The following is a 24,172-nucleotide window of genomic DNA, read 5'->3' as shown; positions in this document are numbered from 1 at the left end:
AGAGGTATGACCATCAATAATCTGACACTATAATAGAGCTAAACAGTTTTATGAAGGTGAAGGGATTTTTGGAATGGTTCAAGAAGAGAGTAAGGAAAATTAACCCTGAACTGTGTCTTTTAACTGCATTTCAGAGCAGGGCTTGTAGCTACAGTGTACAACTGGTTGTTAGTCCACTGTAATTTTTCTTTCTTCTCTTCTCAGGAGGGCAAGAAGACTTCATTCTTTCTTATGAGCCTGTCATAAGGCAGGAAAGTAAGTTTCCCAGCATGCTCTGGTTCCTGATTTCCACGCCATAGCAGGTGACACCATTATAGGAGGGAAAGAGTGAAGGAATGAGGAAAATGAACTCTGTTTAATACTCAGCTGTCCTCAGACCATGTGCTCTTTCCTTTGCCCGATCGCCGGCAAACACTGCTGACCATGAGCAGGAGGGAGCAGTCCTTCCAGATGTGTGGTCCTTGCCAGGAGGGACCACATCCGAGTCACTCAAGAGCCCCATCTATAGTTGTAGTTAAAATCTCCCAGGAGACTGAAAGCCACTCAGTACTGAGACAGGCTTTTTCTCAGACCTGTCCTAAGATCCAGGTCATCTGTGGGCTGCTCCCATCTGGGGGAGCCTGTGTTTCCTTTTCCTGGAGGCATTTACACAGAAGCTAATGACTGTTATATTGCAGAGAAAATGCAAGCATCAGATGCAGAGTTGGGTCAAATGAACTTGGGAGCTCCTGCTAACCCCACAATGCAAAGGAATTGAGAAAGCTCCACAGCGTAAAACAAGTATTCTGAGCTGAGAAACAGAAATTATAAAAACATAAGTTGCTATTACTACTAACAATTACTTTTTAAAGTCATTATCTAAACAATGGCCGAACAGCTGCTTTGGAATCTTTTTTCTCCCACTGAATTGACTACATTCAGTAGTTGTTTTGACACTGTGTAGGCAGAATCTACAAATAAGCAAAACCCCTCCAATGCGTCTTTTCATTGACAGACACTGCTATTGCTTTTTCCTGTTAATAAATTCCAGAGAGTAGCTACCACCAACAAACACACTGAATGTTAAACATCAATTTCCCCATGCAGGGCTGTTTGGGCAATTTATCCAATAAAGTGATGCCCCCAGCAATTCTCACTGTTTGGCAATTTGGCTTTAAGAACCACCCTTGAAGGGCAGTTTTGCAACTGTTTCCTTGTTTTTCTGCTCATCTGCACCTTCCTTTCCCCTCTGCAGTAAACTACACTCGGCCAGTGATCATCCTGGGCCCCATGAAGGATCGAATCAACGATGACTTGATATCTGAATTCCCTGACAAATTTGGCTCCTGTGTGCCTCGTAAGTAACTCTTCTCTTTTTTTTTCTGGAAAAAAAAAAAGCTTGGCTCCTTTTGAAATGATAAAACAATTCTGTTCTTCCAATAGTCTCTCCACTGATTCAAATACTGTCAGTTACCTTTCATCCCAGCATCTTACTTAATTTTCTCTGCCCAATGGTTTTCATCTATTCTGTTTATGTATTGTTCTCTGTTTAGTGAGTATAATATGTTCTCCAAACTGATTGTGCTCCCCAAGAAGACAGAATGAATCCTTTGTAATTGCAGTAGCATTTAAAATTCATAGGATTATTGATAGGTATCAACATGTTCTCATATATTGATTGAAATGCCACTAAAGCATCTTTTCCCATTGAATAAGAGAGATTGAAAACAAAGCCATAAGTTAAAAGCATCTCAAGATTACTTAGGGCCATGTGTCAATCCAAAAATAAAATAGCTTTTCCCCTGTGTTTTAAGAGTCCCAGGTGTGGGGAGGATAAAGACAAACCAGGTGTATGCAACTTTAATTTGCCTACCCTCTAGACCATTATTGACTTTTAATCTTTCTTGTCGTTATAGACAACTGTCAGGCCTCCTCATCTCTCAGAGCAGAGCCCTGCAAAATCCTATCTGCTCTCCCTGCTTCCATCCCACCGTACTTCCCCAGTCACCCACCTCCATCTCTATTCCCACTGTCACATCGCAATGCATAGACACGCCTTCTGTGTATGTAGGTAGACCCACCAGAAAATTTTAATGTATTAGATAACTGAGCTCTTAAATCTGACCCCAACAAATATTTCTTTCTCACTCTTCATTTTTTAAGCTCTCTGCTTTGCAATCTCTTCCATTTCAGTAATACACATGTCACCTGGAGTGCACAAAAGTGGCAGGAACTGTGTGTGTGCAGTACAAGGACAGAGGGAACTGGGATGACTGCTGTCCCTCAGGAGACTGTTCCCCTGTTCCCCATGAGGGCTCTGAGAGGACATCCTGCGTGGAGCCTGTCCCAAGGAAGACTCTAGATAGAGGTGGTCAAGTTGAACCCTAGTCCAGGCATAGCAACTTCTGCTTTGTTCCTCCTTTCTGAAAGGAAAGGAAAAACAGTCCTTAAGCAAGATTTTTATTTTTTCCTCAACCTTGCTCACCCTTCTCTTACTCTTTTTTTAATTAATAGCACTATATTATGATAATAAACACATGATTATTGTACAAAACTAGGAAAATGCTAAAAATAAAGTTAAGCAAGAAAGTAAAAAACATACAGAATCCCACACAGCACCCAGAGATAACATTATTAATATTTTCTTAGATTTCCATCTATTCGTTCTTTCTTATATGTGCATTTTCTTCTGTGGTTCGGTACATGTTAGATATATACAGATTTTTTCCTTAATATTATTTCATCTTTTATATAACTATTTTAAATGATTATTATGTCATAATTAAGCATTCTTCCTTTATGCATATTTTGCATTTTCTCTACTTTTCACTATTATGAATTATAATTAAATGTTATATTCATTTATAACTTATAAACTAATATAAATGAACATCTTTAAGGATAAAATAGTATATGTTTTGATAATTTTAAAATAGATATCTAGAAATAGCATAGCTAAGTCAAAGACTGGAGATATATTAACATTTTTTATTTATATTAAGAGATTGTTTGCCCTTCTCTTCTTACAAAGAAGTCTAGCCACCTCTCACCATAATTAGAGTTGATGACCTTCAGTCCCACCTTACTTGTGATGATCTAATTTTACATCTTTTAAAATTCCTGAATATATTTACACTATATGTCCTTTTTTCTGTTCCTGGTTACATGGCACATTTTCTTGCTTCAGTGCTTGTCCCATAATTTTTTACTGTGTGCTGGACATTGTAATACTACATTACTGAGAGTCTGCATTTTGTTATTTTACTTTATAAAACATTAAATTTTGTTCTAGCAGGTAATAATTTACTACAGATCAGCTTCTTCCATTGATGATTTGCTGAGGATGAGTCTAGAGCAGCCTTCCAGATTGTGACCTTTCTGGGACCACTCTATGACCTCTAGACTCTCCATTCAGAAATGAAAGTGGATGAGTGTATTCCCCTTTATGTGTTTCTCTTACAAGAATCACAGCCCTGCACTGCCTGTTGTCTAGCACCTGAAAATAGCTTTCCCTATATTTTGTCTAGCTTTATAGTTATTTCTAGTAGGAGGCTACGACTGATACCTGTTACTATGGGCTTCATATTACATAATTTTATATACCTATGTTGGAGATGTGGTGAAGGAAGTAAGTATAAAAAAAGTTTATGAGTATACTTATATAGCTTTAATTGTATTGTTTCTTGTTTTATAAAGATACTACAAGGCCAAAGCGTGACTATGAGGTGGATGGCAGAGACTATCACTTTGTCATTTCCAGAGAGCAGATGGAGAAAGACATCCAAGAGCACAAGTTTATCGAAGCTGGCCAGTACAACGACAACTTATACGGAACCAGTGTGCAGTCTGTGAGATTTGTAGCAGAACGGGTACGTTCACCAATCATCCCACACTTCCCTTGGAGAAGGGTCACAGGTGGCAAACTGTATATTTTGGTCATTACTCTTTCCTGGCTACAGTGGAAAATTTTGATTAAATATTCCTTATACTAATGGCCTGAGCATGGTCCTTAGTCTGTGTTCTAATCTCAGTAAAATAAGCTGAGTGACTTGAGGGGGAATGGGTGGAGTATAAACCTAAAGGCATCTAACAGCTTGAAGTTTATGAAGATTCACTTTGTCCTTGACTTTGGTCCCAGTAAACAACATTGACTTTGTTAGGGAAGCTTCATTGCTCTTCCTTGTTTAGACCAACATTCTCAATTCCTTTTATTAGCAGGAGTTAACATCTTATCTCACTGAAAACTTAAGATCCTCATGATGGAAGGGTAGACAGGTAGGACCACCTACTCTGCTGCTGGCAAAATTCCACCTCAAAGCAGGTATAGACGCTGCATTGCCTTCCTGCTGATAATTGTAAGGACCTGGAAAAGGAGAGAATGTTCAAAACAGAATAGGATAGGAAGACACTTGAGTGTGGCTTTAAGATCTGCCTATAGAGAGATCCTGATCTGTCAATAGAGGATTAATTTCATAGGAGGAAAAAAAAGTGTTAAGAGCCAGTTATATTTGTGATATGGTTGATATTTGTTGGGTTGAATTCATTTGATACATCCTTGTCTTCCCTTGCTCATGTACGGGTACAAAAACTAAGAAATTTTAATATCCATCTAAGAATACACTGAGAAGTCGCATCTACTTCCCTCTATATCATGCTGTTTGTAATCAGTTTCCTGGGTAACTGTATCTATTTTCCTCTTTGAACTTATAGATACAACCTTTGTTAACTTGAAATGTTCTGGTTGGTGAATAATCAAATCGCACTTAGAAATTTCCTGTAGCTGCTGCACTTCACAGAGAGCACGCTTGGAATTTATTGCTTGAGTGACAAAGGCTTGAACCATCTTAGTGTGTTTCTCCTATTATATACCTGTTTCTCAAGTATTCATGGACTCTGTTCATTTTCACTGAAGTATTATAGATGAGTTTTTATTCCCTATTGTTGATTTAGGACTGTATCTATCTGCATGCTAAGCGTTTTCTCTTCTTGTGTAAAGTTCTGGTAGCGTCAGAGTAATGAGGCCATTTCTCTCCAGGAGGTAGAATATGATGCGTGGTAAACATATCTACTTTTCCAGAAATACTCTGTAAAGCAACTTCTTGCTCTGAGCACTCATTGCAGTGGAAGCCAAGTCAAATGAGGTGTGCTATAATGTAATAGGGTTTTTGTTCCTTAACAAACAAGAAATTTACATAACCCGTGCAAGCCTCTCAGCATTCAAGATATAATATTTAAGGTGACTCTTCTTGTGAGCATCCTCTGCTAGACTGAGCATTTCAAGGTCAGGATACATATGAGCGCTCAGCAAATGTTTATGAAACTGTTCTAAATTCACATGATTACAATGTCTCCAAATTTAACATCAGGCAGGGCAAGACAACAAGGTGTCTGTTTATTCCAACAATTCTGTGAGTGCTCAAGACTTTTGTCTCAGTCCTCCTAACACTGAGACTTTGGGCAAGTTAGTTAATATTTCTAAGCCTTAGTTTTCTCTTCTGTAAAATGTGGTTACTAATACCTACCTTGTAGCTTTGAGAATTTCTTCTTGACCGTTGTCTTCAGAGACAGTTTATGAGCTTTATGAGAATAGACACAGTCACATTCCACATGGCTACATGTCTTCTTTGCACAAAGCACTGGGTCTTTATTTTAGAAAACCAAGTTAACTGAGATAACACACGCAGACTGTCTGTCCCAGTGGCAGACACTTACCAAGGGGGTAATAAATATGTCACGGCAAGCTTTCAGTGATGACTTGTGTATCAGCTTTTACTTGTGCTTTCCAGCGATCCTTTCAACCCTCAGAAATCCATCATCCTTATCTTCCCTTAAAACACACTTACATTATTTTTAGTGGGTGTTGCATTATGATCACTTTTTCTGGATTAACTCCATATTTTTCTTCTCTTTCTACCAGGGAAAACACTGTATACTAGACGTATCAGGAAATGCTATCAAGAGGTTACAAGTTGCCCAGCTCTATCCCATTGCCATCTTCATTAAGCCCAAGTCTCTGGAACCTCTCATGTAAGTGGAGGCCACTGGAGGTCTTCATCCGGCCCCCTGTTCCATACAACACAGCACATTGCTAACAGTTCTGTCACAAATGCTTACAAATGGGAGATGCCAGTGTTGATTTTTTAAGCGTTCCCTTTTTTAAAAGCTAAATTAAAGTTTTTGAGCCACTACAGACATAATGTCAGTGATTCCTTAAAATGTCTTCACTAATGTTTCTTTACTTTTATTTTCATTTCACAAGTTGTTTTCTGTGTGGGTGATTGTTTTGTTTTGTTGTTGTGTTGTTTTGAAGGCATGTTGATTTAATTTGGTTTGGTTGTCTGGTTTTGTTTTCCAAATGACAGGTAGTATCGTCTTGGAATTGTCTCTTACTTGTGAGATCAATTCCACTGGTAAATCTTTTTTAAATGTGTGGGTCCTTATAGAAGGAGCAGACAATGTTTTGGATGCTTTTCATTGGCATCTCATTTTGTTGTGTCATAGAATTCTTACGTTCCTTAATTAGAACCTCATGAATATAGACCACTATCCTTACTAGGGAGTTTTCTTCATGGTTTGGCAGTAAAATACCTATTACTTTTAAACCAACAGCTCCATACTTGTGTGCATTTATGAACAAGGGAAAATGCATGATTTTTTTATTATTTTATTTTTCAGAGGACTTGTAAAATATCTTCCTTCAAATTCACTAAATAAATTGTGCAGATATTTCTGATCTGACTATAAAGTAACATAGTTTCTTAGTCAATTTGATAGAAATTTTTGGTGCTACTTTATAGACAACTCCCTCACATAAACGAGGCTCCAGTAGACATAAAAGTAGCAGAGGTAGACACAAAGGTAGCAGAGCAGAGAGACAAAGAGCAGGGACTTGAAGACTGGTCAGGCCAGGGTTGGTTCTTTGATTTGCAAATGATCAGTTCTGTGACCTTTAGGTCCTCACCTCTATGCTAGACACATTAAGAGCACATACCTCATAGGGCTAGTGTAAAGCTAGACAAGAACATGAACATGAAGTTCTTTATACAGTCTTTGGCATATAGTAAGCACTCATTAAATAGTAGCTATTATTGCTCTAAAATATTTTGTTATTTTCTTATATTGGAATAAAGCTATTTTATCACCATAAAACACATAAACAGTACAGTAGCTCTTCCAAAAGATTGCAAGAGTTAATGCTAGTGTGTCACAAGAGCTTTTCTCAAATATGCCTCCATTTGGGCCTCAGGACCTCAGAGTATTTGACAGGTTACAGGAATGAACCACAAAGTGCTAGAAAACAGTAACAGTGCTCATGGAAAGATCAAAGAAATTACTTAATCCCAGAGGTGAGAGTACTTACTTGCACAGGATGTCAGCTAACTGCTCTGCCATCTTTCTGAGGATGAAGAAATGAAGCGAGCTGCAGTAGCTGGAATTGCAACCTCAGAGAATTAAATAAATACAACATGGGTCTCGGGAAATTGCCAGAGTAATATCTTAAAAGCAGACTATATTCTCATAAATAAAAGATGGCCAAAGTTTTTACCAGCGTGAAAAAATAAAATCAGGAGGTTGCCCACAATTCAGCCCCATGAATTTTGTGAATGTAGGTATTAAAATTTAACATAAAGAGCTTTGCCCATAGACGTCACATGAAAAAATATGTGTTAACAATAAAATAATGGTTCTTGCTGTCATATTATCCCTGATGGCATGTATTAAATTTGTGTGGGGCATTACACAAAATGAATTAAGCAACCACAAATTTCATTATGTAAAAGTAATTTATAATCTGTGAAGAGCCTCATAAATATTGTTAGCAATGCTAACATTAATAAGAAGAATAGAAAAATGACCCTCACATCCTGGGAACAGCATCTTAAAAGCCTGTTTTATGAATAGAAAAATAAGTCTCACATCATCAACACACAGCAGGATAAATGGCTTCCCAGGAAGTGAAGCCTGAGGGAGAAACAGCAGTTGCACAGTTGGTTCCCCGTGATATTGGGAGACGGTCCCATCTGGTGCTCAGCAGGAGAAGGTCTACTTCCTTCCACAACTATGAGATGACTTATTTAGTTTTGCCTGAGGGCATTGTCACAGCCACTTATCACCAAGGAAAATTAAACACTCTGAAGGTTGGATTCCTCCCTGAGGACAGTGAATCTGGCAGAAGTGGCTGCAGCCACATCCATAGGTCTCCAGAGCAGTAAGGGTGACATGCCAAGCAATGTGCCCTTGTTCATAAATGCTGCATGTTTACTTTCCAGTTCACTTTTTCCAAGGAGCAAAGGCACCCTGAATTGCTCATTCCGCAGAGAGAGTGAAGGCCAGGTCAGCTGGAACACGAGCATGGCTGCTGTCACATTTAGGCATTGATACATCATCACACACATTATTTCTCAAGCGCATCTTCCACATCAAAGCATTGAGCCCGTTAGCACACACACAGCTGACTCTTCAGAGAAGCATGAAATCAGGGATGTGTATGGAAGAGATGTTCTTTTTATAGTGTGCTGCCTGTGACTTCTGTCCCCTGCCCTACCCTATACCAATGAGAAACTTTCCTGTGTTTCTTCACCTTGCCAGCCTCAATCTGCTTTTACCTTTTTGCTCCTGTGATGGCCTGTATTCACTTCTGTCTTCAGCTATAACAGAATTATATGTATATGTTTAGCTGTTCATTCGCTCATTCATTCATTCACCTATTTATTCAATGTGTTGAGTCAGGCTCTTTGCCACATACTGATGAATAAGCTATGCATAGTCTCTGCCTTCAAAAAACTAGTAGGTTAGGCAAAAGATAAAGCAAATTCATATATTGGAGAATTAAAATCCTAAATTCAGTCATTGCTACAAAAAGCGCAAAGGTAATCCAGAGAAAACAGAGTAGCATGTGCCAGGGAGATCAAGGAAGATTCCGGGCTACATTTCTTGACATCCGGAGCAAAACTCTGCCTTTCTCTAGAACGTATCCTTTGCTTTAGCCCAGTATCTTCTGCACCCAGGAGTGACAACCTCTCACAACTTCTAGGGCCCATGCTGCTTGGGAGGAGGATTATAAACACCCATCCTCAGGACTAAATGTGTTTATTTCAACAACAAGAATTCAGGAACTTTTCACTTTGTTATTGTAGCCACCAGCATCCTGTCCAGAATCATGTTAATGTCTGCATTTAGTTTTTTAGTTTTTTCCAAATAACCTCTGTTGAAAGAAAGACTTTGGTGTAATGGAAATCCTGTTTGACTAAAAGTTGGTTTAAAAAAAAACAACTCTGTGTTCTTGCATCAGACTTACTCTATTAAATGTGCAACCTTAGGCAAGTTTCTTTACTACTTCAGAGCTCAGGTGCTTGCTCTGAAAAAAAGGAATTGACTAAGACCACACGTTCCAGACCCAGACCTCTGGCTTGCTAAGTGGCAATGCTTCCAAAATTCTATGTGCACCTGTGTTGCATCCTGATGGGCCAACTAAAATGTCTCCACTCTTTGCTGGACTCTTATCAGCCCAGTGCAGTAGCACTGATATTATTATGATGATCAGAGGCAATGATTGCAGCCTTTGATTAATAAAATGACTTCAATTTAGAAAAAAAATGGAAAGATAAAATAATTTGTATTTAATAAGTGCAATTTGGCAGGCAAAAAAATTAACACCAGAGGACATGGGAAGATAAAGCTGCCACTGGTTAGGAATCAGTAGGTTAGGTTATTTTCCATTTTTCTCTCACCTCAGTTTGTCCTTGAGACTAGGTTAGACTTAAATAAACTTACAATGATTAAGTAGCATTTATATACAATTAATGATACAACAATGGTAACAGAAGAAAGAGACAGAGAATCTCAGGCATAATCCTTTGCAGCCCATTCTATGAGAGCAAAAATAAACAAAGGGAACATTGTAGACTCTTCCTCAACAAGCCCATCTATCCTGGCTCACTATTTGATATGACTTGCCTATAGTCTATTTGAAAATAGTTTTGTCCCTGTGCTTTTGATTGTTACATTCCCTCTGTGTTCATTTTAATTCAAGCCTTCTCCAGCAGCTCCTTGAGGTTCCATCTGATTATCCATCTGATTATAAAAACAGAGAAATTTCAGGGCTCTGATTGCTACAGACGTGGCTTGCCATTTGTCGAAGCTGAACAGCAAGAGCTGCAGAATGCCCCTCAGCCTGAAAGATACACATGCCTCAGAGGCCTGTCACGTCCCCTGTAATTCTCGGGAAGCGCTTTCTGTGCTTCTCCACTCCACATGTTTTTCAGCTGCACATTGCAGATGAGCAGCAGTCTTTGGGGAAGACGGGGGAGTCGAGAAATCAGAACCTTCTGCACAGTCTGGACCCTAGAACATCAAGTTGTGTTATGTCAGATGTAATGAGGTCCCCGATGTTGTGATATGCCTTCCCTCTGGCCATCTCTTCTCCCACAGACCACCTCTAGAAGAGTCTGTTCACTTCTACGGCCCACATTTAACAGAGGTCAAGATAGACTAGAACAAAGACCAAGGAAGGATGACCAGAAAGGTTAGGATTTGGAAGTCAATGTCCATGGAGAGAATGGGTAAAGGAAGTAGGACAGTTTATTCTGAAGGAGCGGAAATGTCAAGGGACACAGGAAAGCTTGATTTAAAGACCCTAGTATCTGTCGTGAAGTAAGTTCAGCTCTACCCTATGATACTGCAGAGGGCAGAACAGGGCCAGTAAATAGAAATCAAAGGGAGATGGATTCTGCTTCAATCCAGTGTGGCACCAAGAGACTGCCCTCTAAGAAGAGTGGGCAGCCCTCCCTGGGAGGGAGTCCTTGTTGCTAAAATTATTCCAGCAAAGAGGAGTCCCAGATGAAAACTAGGAAGCTACAGCTAAGATTACACTGGGCTTCCTGCAGGATTCATTTTTGTCAGGCATTTTAATTTTTCAGGCTTTGGATAGTCCGTGTGTGGCCTAGTACTAAGCCTTCATTTTCGCAGGGAGATGAACAAGCGTCTAACAGAGGAACAGGCCAAGAAAACCTACGACCGTGCAATTAAGCTAGAACAAGAATTTGGAGAATATTTTACAGGTAAGTTCTTGTTTTGTTTTATTTAATTTTCAATTGCAGTTGACATACAGGGTGGGGCAAAAATAGGTTTACAGGTGTTCATATGGAAAATAATATAATAATTAATCATTAATAATACAAGAATAAACTGCACTTTGAGTACTCACAACTATAAACCTGCTTTTGTCCAACCCCGTGCAATATTATATTAGTTTCAAGTGTATAACATAGTGACCAGACATTTATATAACTTACAAAGTGATCACCCCAATAAGTCTAGTCCAGGGAAGTTCATTTATCTTTGAACTGTAATAAAAGAGAAAAATTGCCTAACATTTGGCATAAATGAGGGCCTAGTATATTGCCCCTAAAACCTTCCTGCTGAGAACCCCTCGTTCCCCTCTGCTTCACCCACTGGCTTCAGACTCTGGGTCCTCCCTGCTCTGAATGAAGCTGCAGCCAGCTTCCAGGTTCCCAGCGGCCCTATCTAAAACCAGCGACAGCAGATGCCGCTGAGCTGTCTCCTGCTATTAAGGATATTTTAGGCATTGATACTTCATTAAACAACCTCCCTGGTGTCATCAGAAAACTTGAAAAATAAACTTTTAGGCCTCAAAATGTGTAGTGTCCAAAGCAGACAGTCTTGAACAGCAACCTCAGGGCTGCCATCCTCTGCGTCAGTGACTGGGGGTCTGTCTCCTCCTTAGCACATGTGAACAGCAGTCTTAAAACACTTGGGGAGAGGAACATAAGGGAACTAAATGGTAATAGAAAAAAACACAATACAAAAGTTTTTATGCATAAAAAACAAACAACTTCCCTTGTTTCTGTTAATTCCCCTTCAAGTCTTAAGGCAAAGCATTTTTTTTCTTTTTAAATATTTCCTTGGAAACTTGAAGATTGGAGAATAAAGGAAGATTTTCGTGTCTTGTGTATTCTGGGTTCTCTCTTGTCTATTTTTATGAAACATTGATCAAATACAAAGAGTGAGCAACATTTGTAGAATTTGCCTTACAGTGGATAGTTTGAAAACAAGAACTTCCCTCCTGTGAAGGTAGATAGTTAGAAGTTAGATATTTTATATAAAGTTAGATATTTTGTGAAGTTAGATATTTTTATCTTATTCAGAATTGAAAACCATCAGTGGCTTAGCAGTTTTCAAATATACTGAATTGAATAATCTTAAGTAAAATTTCAATCAGTAACAAAGATATGAGTTATATTTCATTCTGAAAGAGCATCTAGATAGGACCACCAAATCAAAACAATGTGTATTTGACAGTGGCTTATATTCAGCAATAAAATACAGTAATCAATATATTCTGAGGAGTGTTTTGAAAATCTAAACCATGTTTCAATAGCAATCTGTGTCTAAGTTCTGTCATAAGGAGAGTGCTGACATGTTTCAGAGATCTAACTACAAGACAGCTTTGCTGTAAAGGAGATAATGAAATGTACTTAAATCTACTCTAACTGGCTTGGCATTTTAGGTAGCACACAGTTTAGCAGTTCATTTATGCTTCTTCCTATATGTGTTTCTTATAAGTAGTTACCATAGGATATTCTCAATACAAGTATATAGGGTAAAATTTCATTTTACTTGGTTCTTAGAGAATGAATGGGGTTTCCTTACAAAGCTTTTGGGGGTTGAGAAAGTTAACTAAAGTTTCTTCCAAATATGTCATCATTTTCTCTGTGTCTAAAATATATGAATTTCTGTCCCTGACAAAGTAAGTACACTACAAAAATATAAGGCCCCCTTTCTTTCATAAATGGGGAGCTCAATCTGAAGAATTGATTGATGCCTAGCACAGGGTCTAGCCCAGGGTAGATTGCCATAAAATGTAAATACATGAATGGTTCATTGACGAAAATAATGGACACACATGTAGAAAGTAAAAAGACTGTCGTGCATTTATTACTGATCCGGAACATGCCTTGAAAGCATTTTTTAATCATTGATGTGACCTTGCTTAAGTAAATTTTCTGCTTTTTCTTATTAAAGTAATGTTTAGCTTCCTGATGAGTTTGTGCATCACTGCTTTGAGCCTCTGCTGTGTACTTGATGAGGAGTCCTAACTCCAGCATTTGCTTCTGTTCTAGCTATTGTCCAAGGAGACACCTTAGAAGATATATATAACCAGTGCAAGCTTGTTATTGAGGAGCAGTCTGGGCCTTTCATCTGGATCCCCTCAAAGGAAAAGTTATAAATTAGCTACCGCACCTCTGACAACGACAGAAGAGCATTTAGAAGAGCAAAATATATATAATATACTATTTGGAGGCTTTTATGTTTTTGTTGCATTTATGTTTTTGCAGTCAATGTGAATTCTTATGAATGTACAACACAAACTGTGTGAAGCCATGAAGGAAACGGAGGGGCCAAAGGGTGGGACAGAAGACACTGCAGTTTGCAGGAAGGCTTTGGTTTGCTCAAGGGGCCAGGTGTAGGGATGAACCTCTGACGGGCTTTGTGCCCAAGAGCTGGGCAGCCTCCTCACCCAGCAGATGTCCAGAGCTGACTTAGCCGCTGAGCTCTCTGTGTTTTTTGCTTTAAAGAAAAGTTGCCAGCACTTGAACTTCACCGACCTTCCCATTACCTACATCTGTAATTGGTCCACTTCGAATTTTATAACTATGCACATCCTTTGATTTCTTATCAAGCAAAAGAAAGAAAGAAGGAGAAAAGAAAGGAGTCCCTTTGGAGACAGCATAATATCAGGGAAGGATAAGTATGTGGTTTCTTTGACTGGCATCTGCAAAGACGAGCATTTCATAAAATTTGCAAGTGTATGGAGGACTGACCTTACTGAGAGGAGGGGATTCTACCTGGGGTTAGCTTTATGATTGTTTATTGTCTATTTTGCCATTTATAAAGTAAAAGAAGGCACTAAAGATGAGAATAATTTATACAATAAAAATATATTAAATGTATAGAAACAAATTTCTATAGGTTAAAAAAGTTTTGTGAAATATTTTGTAAAGACTAATCAATTGAAAGACAAACTGTATGCACTATCCGCAGATGATCAAATGCAAGAACTGAAAGTTGCACTCTCCCTTCTATTGCCAATGACCCATTAAGAGCATCTGAATTCCTTCCAAAGTCTGACACAGCCTTCTTCCCGACTTACCTCCCATGATCCACCTTCACTCATAGTGATGCACTCTCATGGAGCACATCCTTTAATGAGTTGCCCTCATGGATATTTTTGGAAGACATTTGGTTAATACATTTTTAAGCTCATGGCTTTCAAACTCATGCAAACAAGCTAAAGGGAAGTTTTTGCTTTCCTCTTGTTAAACAACCTGGGCCTGCTCTGCAACTAGTTGAATAACTTTGTTCCTAGTTACTTACATGCAATTCTTAAAAGGATCATCTAGTATTTTGGCCAGCCATGAGTAATGAGGACATTTTTTGTCTGTTTCACAAGTAACTGAGGTTTTATAACAGCCAGAGATGGCTTAAAGTCATGGTGAGATCTGTCCCACAATACACTATTTCTCTGAGGAAGAGAGAGAGAAGGGAAGTATCTGGTTGGGGAGTAAGGGTTGTGGACTTGTTTCTGTGTACAGGGCAAGAAGATAGAACCATAAGAAAAGACAGTTAATGACTTTGAGCTCAACCAATTGAACTGCCTTTCTTGGGGGCGGCACCTGGACCAAGTTCATTTCTTAGCAATTATAATAATGATGATTAATGGAAAAGAAAAAGAAACCTCCTGAAGCCTATATCCTAGGTTAGGGCTGAGGGTGACATTAGCTTTGCCTGTGCCCAAGGTGTTTAGAGAGAGACTTTTCTGTGATCTCAATAACCACTCAACTCTGGGTTCTATGCAGGCCCAGACTAAGCCCCATCGCCTTATTTCTGGGGTACATCCAGACCTGGCAGGGACTCTGCCACACTGTGCAGCAAACCAGCATGCAGGCTGGGATGGGAGAGCAAGAGACAGAGCCATCAGCAGTGATGGGGCTTCTCCACAGTAAGAACATCAGAGCTCAGACTGAGGGTCTCTTTCCAAAAGCAGGCATTGTTCATCTTATATAAATGCCACTCTGCCTGGCTGCAGTCACCAAAACAAACACAAAAAAGCAAAATTCTGCACCTACCTTGTAGTCTTGAGGCTGCCTTTGCCAATGGAAGGGCTGGCAATGTATTTTCCCTCTGATGAAAGTCAAATTTCTCAAAATGTCCTTAGATTGCTCAAAATGTTAAAGATATGACCGTGTTTGCCATTTGCCAGCTTGAGGTTGAGGTCTACTTTCATCAGTATTGCTCCCAGGAGTTTTCTGCCACCAGAATGCCATTCCTGATCCCAGCTCTATTTTTAGGCCACCATGATAACTTCTTTGGTTTCTCAACTGAGCATGCAACCATTTATTTAGAGGACTGTCATTAATGAGTAGATGTTTCTGCGGGTCTTGTGATGTGCTTTCCATTTACTATTAAGTATTGCTGTGGCTGAGTACAATCAAATTGAACCACCAACCCTTGGTTTTGTAGTAATATAATTATTTATTTTCCTAGTGTAGATGCTTTCAGATTAGAATTGGCATTTGCACTGATTTTTTTATGTAGATTTATATAAATATATATACATATATATTGCTTGAAGAATCACCAAGCAAATTGGTGAGAGGGTCTTTTCCTATAGAACTTACGCCTCTGTTTATTGTGTTGTCTTGCGCTTCCCCATGTTGAGGTCTCTATGGCTCCAATGAACTGGTGTATTTTGCAGCAAACCTGACGACTGGTGTGGAAATGGCACAAGAGTTACCCAGATTACATCTGGTGCAAATGCACCTGGAGCCTGGGGCCAGACTGGTGCTAACACTGCAAACTTTGTCCGGAGCTCTCTCCAACCTGAAGGCTTGCTGGGGGCGCAATGTCACCTTCACACGCTGGGCCCTTTCGGGAAAGTGCCAGATCGTGTCACTGGTGCTATTTTTCATGCTCTGGTACAATGTGTAGCACCACGGGGGGTCTCAGCTTTACCAAATTTAGAATCCCATTTGTCAGCTAATTGCAGGGGCATTTGTTTTCTCTCTTCTCCCCTGGGATTTGTTGGGCATCTCTTTGCAGGCCTTTCCTCCCAGCCCCAAGTTCTTGGGTTGGCTCTCTCTGTTTAGTGAGCCCACCTTGACGAAGCCGCACTCAGGTGTCTGTAAGCTGTCTTAGATCCTACTGCCAGCCCTTCAGGACTCCAAGCCAGGGAGGGACTCCAATCCACTTTTCTGGCTCCCACCTCTGGTTCTTTCTCATTCTTCCTCTGCTTTCCCCTTTCTCTTTCTATCCCATTCCATAGCTCTTTTTATTAGCTCGCCTTTTACCCTTTCTTGCTGTCTTCTCTAAGTTGTTGACTTTCCTATAACTCTCCCTTACTCCCTCCCCTTTATTATTCATCTCTTTATTCTCTACTTTATTCTCAGTCTTTCTCCTTCTTATTCCTCTGTCCCCTCCTTTACCCTTCTCTTTTTCTCACTCCTCTGATCATCTCCTCTCCCATACCCTACTTCTTCATTTTTCTGTCCTATAAGGGCTCATGGCCGATTCTGACAGCAAGTCCATAGGCTGGACTAATGACACAACTACTTCAGGTCACCGTTTCACCTACGCAGCCCAGAAAGCAAAGCTGAGCGTGAGGTCCTGACCTGGAGCAGCTCCAGCCCAGGAGCCAGCCTGCACCACTGCCTGGCAGTGACGATGCACATGCTCTGGGCTCTGCTGGCACCTGGGTGCCCCTCTGCCAGGAGGCTGGTCCAAAGTGAGCCCACTCCCAGCACCACCTGTGGCTCTAAGGACACCTCCTTTCAATAAAGGCAGATGCTGGCCCCAACAATTATTCTGACAGCAAAACTCCTTCTCATTGAAGCCATGCCATCGCCTTGATTTGGAGAGAGACACTTTTTCCCATTCATAAGCTTTCTTTTTCCCATTTTTATGTGAAGCTCCCCTCTGCTTTTCAACTGGTGATTGCTCTGGTGAGATTGAATGGACTCGCTGGTGAAATAACATCTCTTTTTCCTGTTTTGGTCCTGCCCAAATTTGTACAAAAATATTTAAGTCAAAGACTCAAGCTAATTCCTAAATTTATCATAGTAATTTGTCACTTCTAGGGGGAAAGGTGGGGCATTTTTCTTAAAACATATTGAGTACCTCTTGTGACAACTGATTTGTCAGAGGACTCCCTAGAGAATTCTGTGGATACACATTTTACTTAGGCATACATATGGTATATGTGGTATGTATACCCTGTATACACATACTGCATTGGGTATGAATGAATGTGGATGGAAACCCACCCACACGCTCCAGTCTGTAAATATTCTTCCTCACTGAAAAGTGTGCTTTGGAAATCATGTCTTGTACAGCTGTGCAGTTTCTTGTAACAGCTGAGGACAAGCTAAGACAGGTGGACGATTTAGGCAAAGATCATCCAAAAGACAGAGTTCAGAATCCCCCCAGCAACTCATGAGTACAGACAACCAAATGGCAAGGTTGACACCCAATGGGATGGCAAACTTTTCTCCCTTTCGAATTTGTGTTTCCTAAGTGTGTCTTCACTTCTGAGTGCACCAGGCTGTACCCGTTAGAGCCTTTCAATATGAGTGTTGTGCTTCTCTCTGACGGACGTTGCTCTGCTGAGCTGTAGTGTGGGAGGGAGAGAGGGGAATCGTTCCTCGCCTGGGCTGGGGTTACAGAGACACTGCACAGCGTACACTCCTGTTAAGTGTAAATATTCGACACTTCCATTCCATTTGTGTAAAAAATAAAGCACACACGATTATAAAATCAAGATGTATATTTCCTACTCAGTGTGTCTGTGCATATTTATTGCGTTTTTCAGTTGTCAGCAGTGCCCCCTTGTAAAAATGCTTCATAGTATTTATAAACATGCCATGGTTTTATTATAAGATATAAATATTAAAACATTTTGTACTTTATAGCAAATTATTTTCTCCCACAACATAATTTGTCTTATGTCATAACAAATAGAATCATTCATTTTTATTTTTTCCAATATTTCTGATTTCAGAACTGAAGTATAGTTAGAGTAGGTGTGCTCTGAGAAATATTGGCACTCCTAAAATGAGCTGGAATTGGTGCTTTTGCATATTTTTAAATATTTGGTTACCATCTTGCCCGCTTTTAACCAGGATTTTTCCAAGAGTAAACAATATATTTAAAAGAGGGGGTTTTTTAGCCCAGGCTGGTGTGGTTCAGTGGATTGAGTGCCAGCCTACAAACCGAAAGGTCCCCGGTTTGATTCCCGATCAAGGCACTTCCCGGGTTGTGGAACAGGTCCGTATTTCTCTCCCTCCCTCTCTTTCTCCCTCTCATCCCCTCTCTTGAAAAATAAATAAAATCTTTAAAAACAAAACAGGAGTTTTATTGATTGATTGATTGATTTTAGAGAGAGAAGGGAAGGAGAAAGAAACATTGATGTGTGGTTGCTTCTCATGTGCCCCCTAGTGGGGACCTGGACTGCAACTCAGGCATTTGCCCTACACTGGGAATCAAACCAGCAACCCTTTGATTCACAGGCTGGCACTCAGTCCACTGAGCCACACCAGCCAAGACCAAAACAGGGTTTTTAAAGGCCTTTGATCTATCTGAAAAAGTTAATTCCCCAGTTTCAAAATTCTGAGGTTCCAGAAGATGCTAAGAATAGAGAAGGATATTTTTGTCTTATTGGACACTTAAGACACAAAGAAAGGCACAAATTGGAGAAGTGTCACTATATGGATAATACCCTGGAGACAAAATATACCAGCTCTGATCTGAACATACCAAGAATGGTCAGGTTTGGGAACCTGAATCTGCCGGACAATGTTCTAAAATCTTCCTTCCCAGTTATGTGCTTTGTCATTGACATTTAAACAGCATAGTTCTGACAGCTGGGGGACCAAAACAAAGTCCCCCGTAGAAGGGGTGAATTTTCACCATCAAAGCAATTGCTTTGAAGAATGTTTTGCTTCATGATAAACTATCCCAGAATTGGACCAGCCATCAGGTAGCCAAACTTGGTCACACTGCCTTGGCCATCACTGAACCTAGAGGCCCTGTCACCAGTGATCCCTGGTGCTTCATGACAGTGAGCAGAGACATCAGAGGTGGTGTGAGAAGGCATTGACTGAGGCTGCAAGCCTAATGCAGGCCTTGAATTTCAACAGTTAGTCAAGTTTTACCATTTACATGTCTCACCGGGTTTAATGTTAATGGTAACAGTATACAACAGCCAGATTCACTCCAATAATGGGTGTGTTTGGGGGACAGGAGAGTTAAACAGCTTTTGAATTTCCTTTATGTCCTCTTTAATTCCTATATATGTAACTTTTAAAAACAGTCATGCTAGAAGTCTCAAAAGCTAGAGGTGAACTGTGTATCTCTGAACCTAAGAGGACCTACCTACAAATCAATAGTCTTTGTAGATATTGTGAGACTAAATATCCAGTGACAGAATTTAAAACCCTCAGTGAGGCACAGAGCTCAGGACCATTGGTAGAGGAGTCACCAGCTTTCTCAGGCAACCAGAAACAGTCTTCAAAGTTTTCAGGGGGACGATGTCTTCTTTTTTAAAAGGTTTTATTTATTTATTTTTAGAGAGAGGGGATGTGGGGGAGAAAGAGGAGAGAAACATCGATGTGCAAGAGATACATAGATTGGTTGCCTTTCACATGCCCCCAAATGAGGACCTGGCCTGCAACCCAGGCATGTGTCCTGACTGGGAATCAAACTAGCGACCTTTCTGTTCACAGGCTGGCACTCGAGCCACTAAGCCACACCAGCCAGGGTGGGACAATGTCTTCTATGGGCCAGAACTGCTGGGTCCCATGACCCCATTTGTTTTTCTCCATGACTCACCTTTCCCTTAGGAACAACTCAGGAGGCACCACTGCTGTGATGAAGCTAATCCCCTCCTTCAAATGTTACAGCCGAGTCAAGTCCAGACTTTGTCCCTAAGTCCCCTTAGCAGTTAGGACAAAGCTACAATACTTGGTCAAACTTTGTTAAGGACTGAGGATAACAAAAGGGAAATAACAGATAATCTGACTTAAGGGATGGGCTTAGTGCCCAGCTCCCGGCCAGCTGCCACATGATAAAAGCCATCTTTTCCCCACCACCTGGGAGTTCCTCAAATACAGCTAGATCTGGTGTCAGAACCTTTACACTTACAGTGCTGTATCCAACATCCTGTGACACCAGCTACAGGTAAAAAGTGCCTGCTGTTCCATTACTCTATCTTGATCATACTAGAATTCAAGTGGGAGTGAGTCACTATGGTAACCTTGGAAGATTGTTTTTAACTGTAAAGCCAGGTTACAAGCAGATTCTGATTAGCAGATTCAAGGAGGAACCAAGGGCCCAGGTGATGCTAATATTGGTGGTGCCAGGCTCTAATCTAAACTGCTGGCCACCCCCAACAGGTCACACACCAGCACATTTGTTAATGAAATCATAATTAGAGTGTTTCACATGTAGTAAAGATAAATACTGTTTCATGTTGTTTGTGTTGCATGTAAAATGTTTTTACAGACCTGTACTCAGCCAACTCTGTCTCCAAGGGGCTAACTCTTCTGCTGGGAACTGCAAAATATTAAGCCCTTCTCTATGCTGCCTCCTGGCTTTTCCTCTAAGGTCCTGGTTTTAAAGTCACACAAACCAATGCACAAACTTCCTTCACCCAACTGAGATAGCTAGTAAAATTTGAAACATCTGCCTCAAACCTACTAAGGCAAGGTTCTGAACTGGAGTAAAGCAACTGGAAAACTGATGGCTCCTTCCAAGTCAAGGCAGATATTTCCTTTACAGTTTCCCAAGCCCTGATCCACATTCTTCACAAGGAAAGTCTAAATCTTGAATTTCATTTGCCACAGTCTTGTATCTGATGGCTTTAAGATGCTAGGTAAAATTACCATGGCCCGATGACCAGTGACTTATGCATTGTATATTGCTTAGTCCTTTTTCTATGCCAAAATAAATTTCTCTTTTGCCAAAATAATTTCCACAAATGTCATTAAAAATGTGGAAGTATTCTTACAGATGAGGGGGTGGAAACTTCAAGGACAAATGCTTTACAACATGCTTAACAACTAATACTGACCTGTATCAGTGGAACATCACTGGTCTAAACTACTCTCAGCCAGAACAGCAAGGCCATGAGAGAGGCACAGTTCTCTTCTGCCGCCCTCCTTCACATCTAAGGCTGACTTCCTGGTTCTGGTTTCTGGCCTTGTCTGGATAATTGACTCAGGTGACATCTGCTCTTCAGGCTTCAAAGGATGAGCTGTGTTAAACTGCACAGCAGAAAGCTAACGTCCAGTGAGACATAGATTTTACTTTAGCAAAATACAATGGACTACCTCCACTGGAAAGGAGAATGGAAGAAAAATACTTTATTTTCAGAGAGACATTAAAAATCTTCAATTCCCTGTGGCTCTAAATAGCAAATTATAATTAACCTTTTCTTAGTAACAGACTGAGTCCTTCAGAGAGAACAGTCAATTTCTAGTCAACAAAAATATGAAACCAACAAATTAGAAGATTGAATCATAATTGGACTGTTTGATTTTCAGGCGCTACTCTTGCATCTCTGATATTCCTTCTGCAGAAATTCTGCGTGCCCCCTCACTCCTTCAGCTAGCAACTCTGGTACAAATAACCCCCAGATGAAGGAAACATCTCCCCTCCATCTTTCCACACCAGTTTCTTCTTACAATATTACTCATCCTAATGGACAACAGCCACCCAATCTGGCTTCAAGTTCACAGTGTTTTTCCTTAACAATTGGTGGTTTGGTGTTTGACTATCTGAAATTCCTCACAGTGTAAAGTTATAGGAATGTATGTCATGTTTCAAATTAAAATATGGAGTACTTAATCCAACATTTCATGCACAGAAAGGCTAGCAATTGTTTACTTTAAGATGCCCTGCAAAAAGAACATTTGCCAAAAAGCTGTCATGTTTTATTATTTATTTATCTAGTTGTCATTCCTTACACATTTGGCCGGCAAACAATAAACATCTGCTTGGAGCCAGGCTTTATGTAGACGCTGCAATATAAAATAAGTAAATGCACAGGGCACAGCCTGTCTTCTAAAGGAATGTAAGCCTTGTAGCAGAGACCAAGAAAAAAATGGTAAAACACAGAAACTTTAGAACAGACCAGTGAGTGCACAACGATTTTGAAAGAGTGACCTTGACGCCTAAGAGTAAACCATAGAGTTGTCCGTGATTATCCATCCCCATTGCTCACACCCTGGGAAGAACCTTTATGGGTAACTGGAGTCTCTTCTCTGACAGTCTCTTCTCTGACATTCCTGAATCTGCCCCACTGTTATCCCAGCCTGTAGTGTGAGCCCCGACAGTTGGAGTTCTTTATTGTAATGCAAGTGTCTTTAAGTGGCATTAAGCTTTTGATTGCACAGCATCCACTTCAAAGTCAGCTACATTGAATACATTGAATACATTGCCAGCTACACAACTAGATGAAGAGCCAAGCTTCCCATCACTGAAGTTTCCTTTGTTTGGGCATCCCTGGTTGACTTATTGTAGATGATGTCCTTTTGACCCCTTGTTTTCCCCTTTCCATGCTTCAATTCTCACTCGTTGGTTTTAAATTCCTCAATAAAGAATGAACCTGCGAAACCCTAGTCACCCACCCCACCCTCGACTCCAATAAAAGTGGGACCCTAGGCCCATGCTCACTATTTTCCCTTTCTCTCTCTCTCTCCAACCCCCTCCCTTAAAAATTAATTAATTTTAAACATTTTTTAAAGAATTTCAGGAAACAAGAAACTCGGACAATTGGTCAAGATACAGGACAATCCACATGCTCACTAGAGAACTGGAGAAACAGAGAGTTTCTGTTTGCTTCTCAATATGCTAAGTATTGGATGCATAAAAGTACTTGGTTCCATGAGACCTTCTTTTCTGTGATTACAACTTGGGGCATTTAAAACACATTTCTTAGAACCCTGTGCAGAGTTTATCTCCTTGGAAATGGCGGTTTCCTGGTCTGGAGATTTAAATCAAAAACAATTTATAAGAACTAAGAAGTAAGTTAAACACAGCTCTTTTAAAAAAAGAGTAAATGTGGAGCCTAAACTTATGAGCTACATATGTCTCTGTTTCTGCTATTACCTTCTATCCAGGAGACATTTTAAGAAGATTTTGAAAGAGTGGTGGTTGAAGGAGAAAATTAAAGTTATAGGCCTGTAATTGCCTTGATATTTCTAGAATAAATTCTTAGTTATTTGGTGTCAGACATGACCTTGATATGGAAACCACAGGTGATTTCCAAATCCCTTCTTAGTTAATCACCTCAAATCCCTGAAGTTTTGGCCAGAGCCTCAGACAAAGGCCAAAATTTTCAGAAATGCATCTCAGCACTTCTCCCAAGTGAGGCACTGATACACAGTGACAAACTGCCGGCTGCAAAGGAAATGAAACAGGATAATGAGTCCACTGTGGATCCGACCTCACTGACATCATATATTTCTCCCAAAATCTGAAGCAAGTCCACATGAAGAGAATTCTAATGTTGTCCCCAGTCACTGGTTTGCCAAAGTTAGCCCCTTAACACACTAGTTTAATGAACACAGAGAGCAGGCTCTGTGTATGCCAAGATGGGAGACTTCTGCTTTGTTATTAAGACCTATTGGACAAAGAGCAGCACAAAGCAGTGGCAAGAGCTGAGCTCACCTGGGAGCCTGCAGAGGGCTATATGCATGCCCCATGTCCCCCGCCCCTCTGTTAAAGGCTCACAGAACTCTCCACAGCACGTCAGCCAGTCTGTGCATCCATGAATGGCAGAGTACCTTCTCCTCAAAATGTGATCTCAGACCAAAGGCACTAGCATCACATGAAGCTTGCTGGAAACACAATTTTAGGCTTCATCCCAGATCTACTGAACCGGAATCTGCATTGGACAAGATTTGCCAGTGATTTCATGCATGTTCAGATTTGTCACACACTGGTTTATACAACTGAATCAACTGTGAAGAAAAAGGCACTGGAAAAAATATTTCCTTATAATCGAGAAAGTGAGTTACTAACTACAATGGAGAAAAAAATGAAAGGCAAATTGCAGAGGAGACTAGAGCTATCTCATGTAGTAAGCATATAGCTTGGTGGCATCATGCTTAACTGT

The 24,172-nt window shown here is 40.3% G+C and overlaps 1 protein-coding gene across 17 annotated transcripts in view; it reads left to right on the top strand.

Annotated features, from left to right (window-relative positions):
* The window catches only part of DLG2 (discs large MAGUK scaffold protein 2), a 1,902,487-nt gene extending 1,884,657 nt beyond the window's left edge, over positions 1-17,830 (top strand). For 16 of the 17 annotated variants that reach the window (XM_045817849.1, XM_045817836.1, XM_045817835.1 and 13 more), the window contains 6 exons: positions 205-255; positions 1,235-1,336; positions 3,676-3,848; positions 5,897-6,006; positions 10,948-11,039; positions 13,122-17,830. In XM_045817849.1, coding sequence (XP_045673805.1) covers positions 205-255; positions 1,235-1,336; positions 3,676-3,848; positions 5,897-6,006; positions 10,948-11,039; positions 13,122-13,228 — 635 coding nt within the window. In that variant the 3' untranslated portion in view covers positions 13,229-17,830. The remainder of the gene's footprint in view (positions 1-204; positions 256-1,234; positions 1,337-3,675; positions 3,849-5,896; positions 6,007-10,947; positions 11,040-13,121) is intronic. The other variant, XM_045817841.1, reaches the window with a different exon arrangement.
* Positions 17,831-24,172: the final 6,342 nt, after the last annotated feature.

Source organism: Phyllostomus hastatus, unplaced genomic scaffold (assembly GCF_019186645.2).
Source record: "Phyllostomus hastatus isolate PE091 unplaced genomic scaffold, TTU_PhHast_1.1 phas_scaffold_317, whole genome shotgun sequence".
Classification (NCBI taxonomy): domain Eukaryota; kingdom Metazoa; phylum Chordata; class Mammalia; order Chiroptera; family Phyllostomidae; genus Phyllostomus; species Phyllostomus hastatus.
This window is presented reverse-complemented; position numbering and strand designations above follow the sequence as displayed.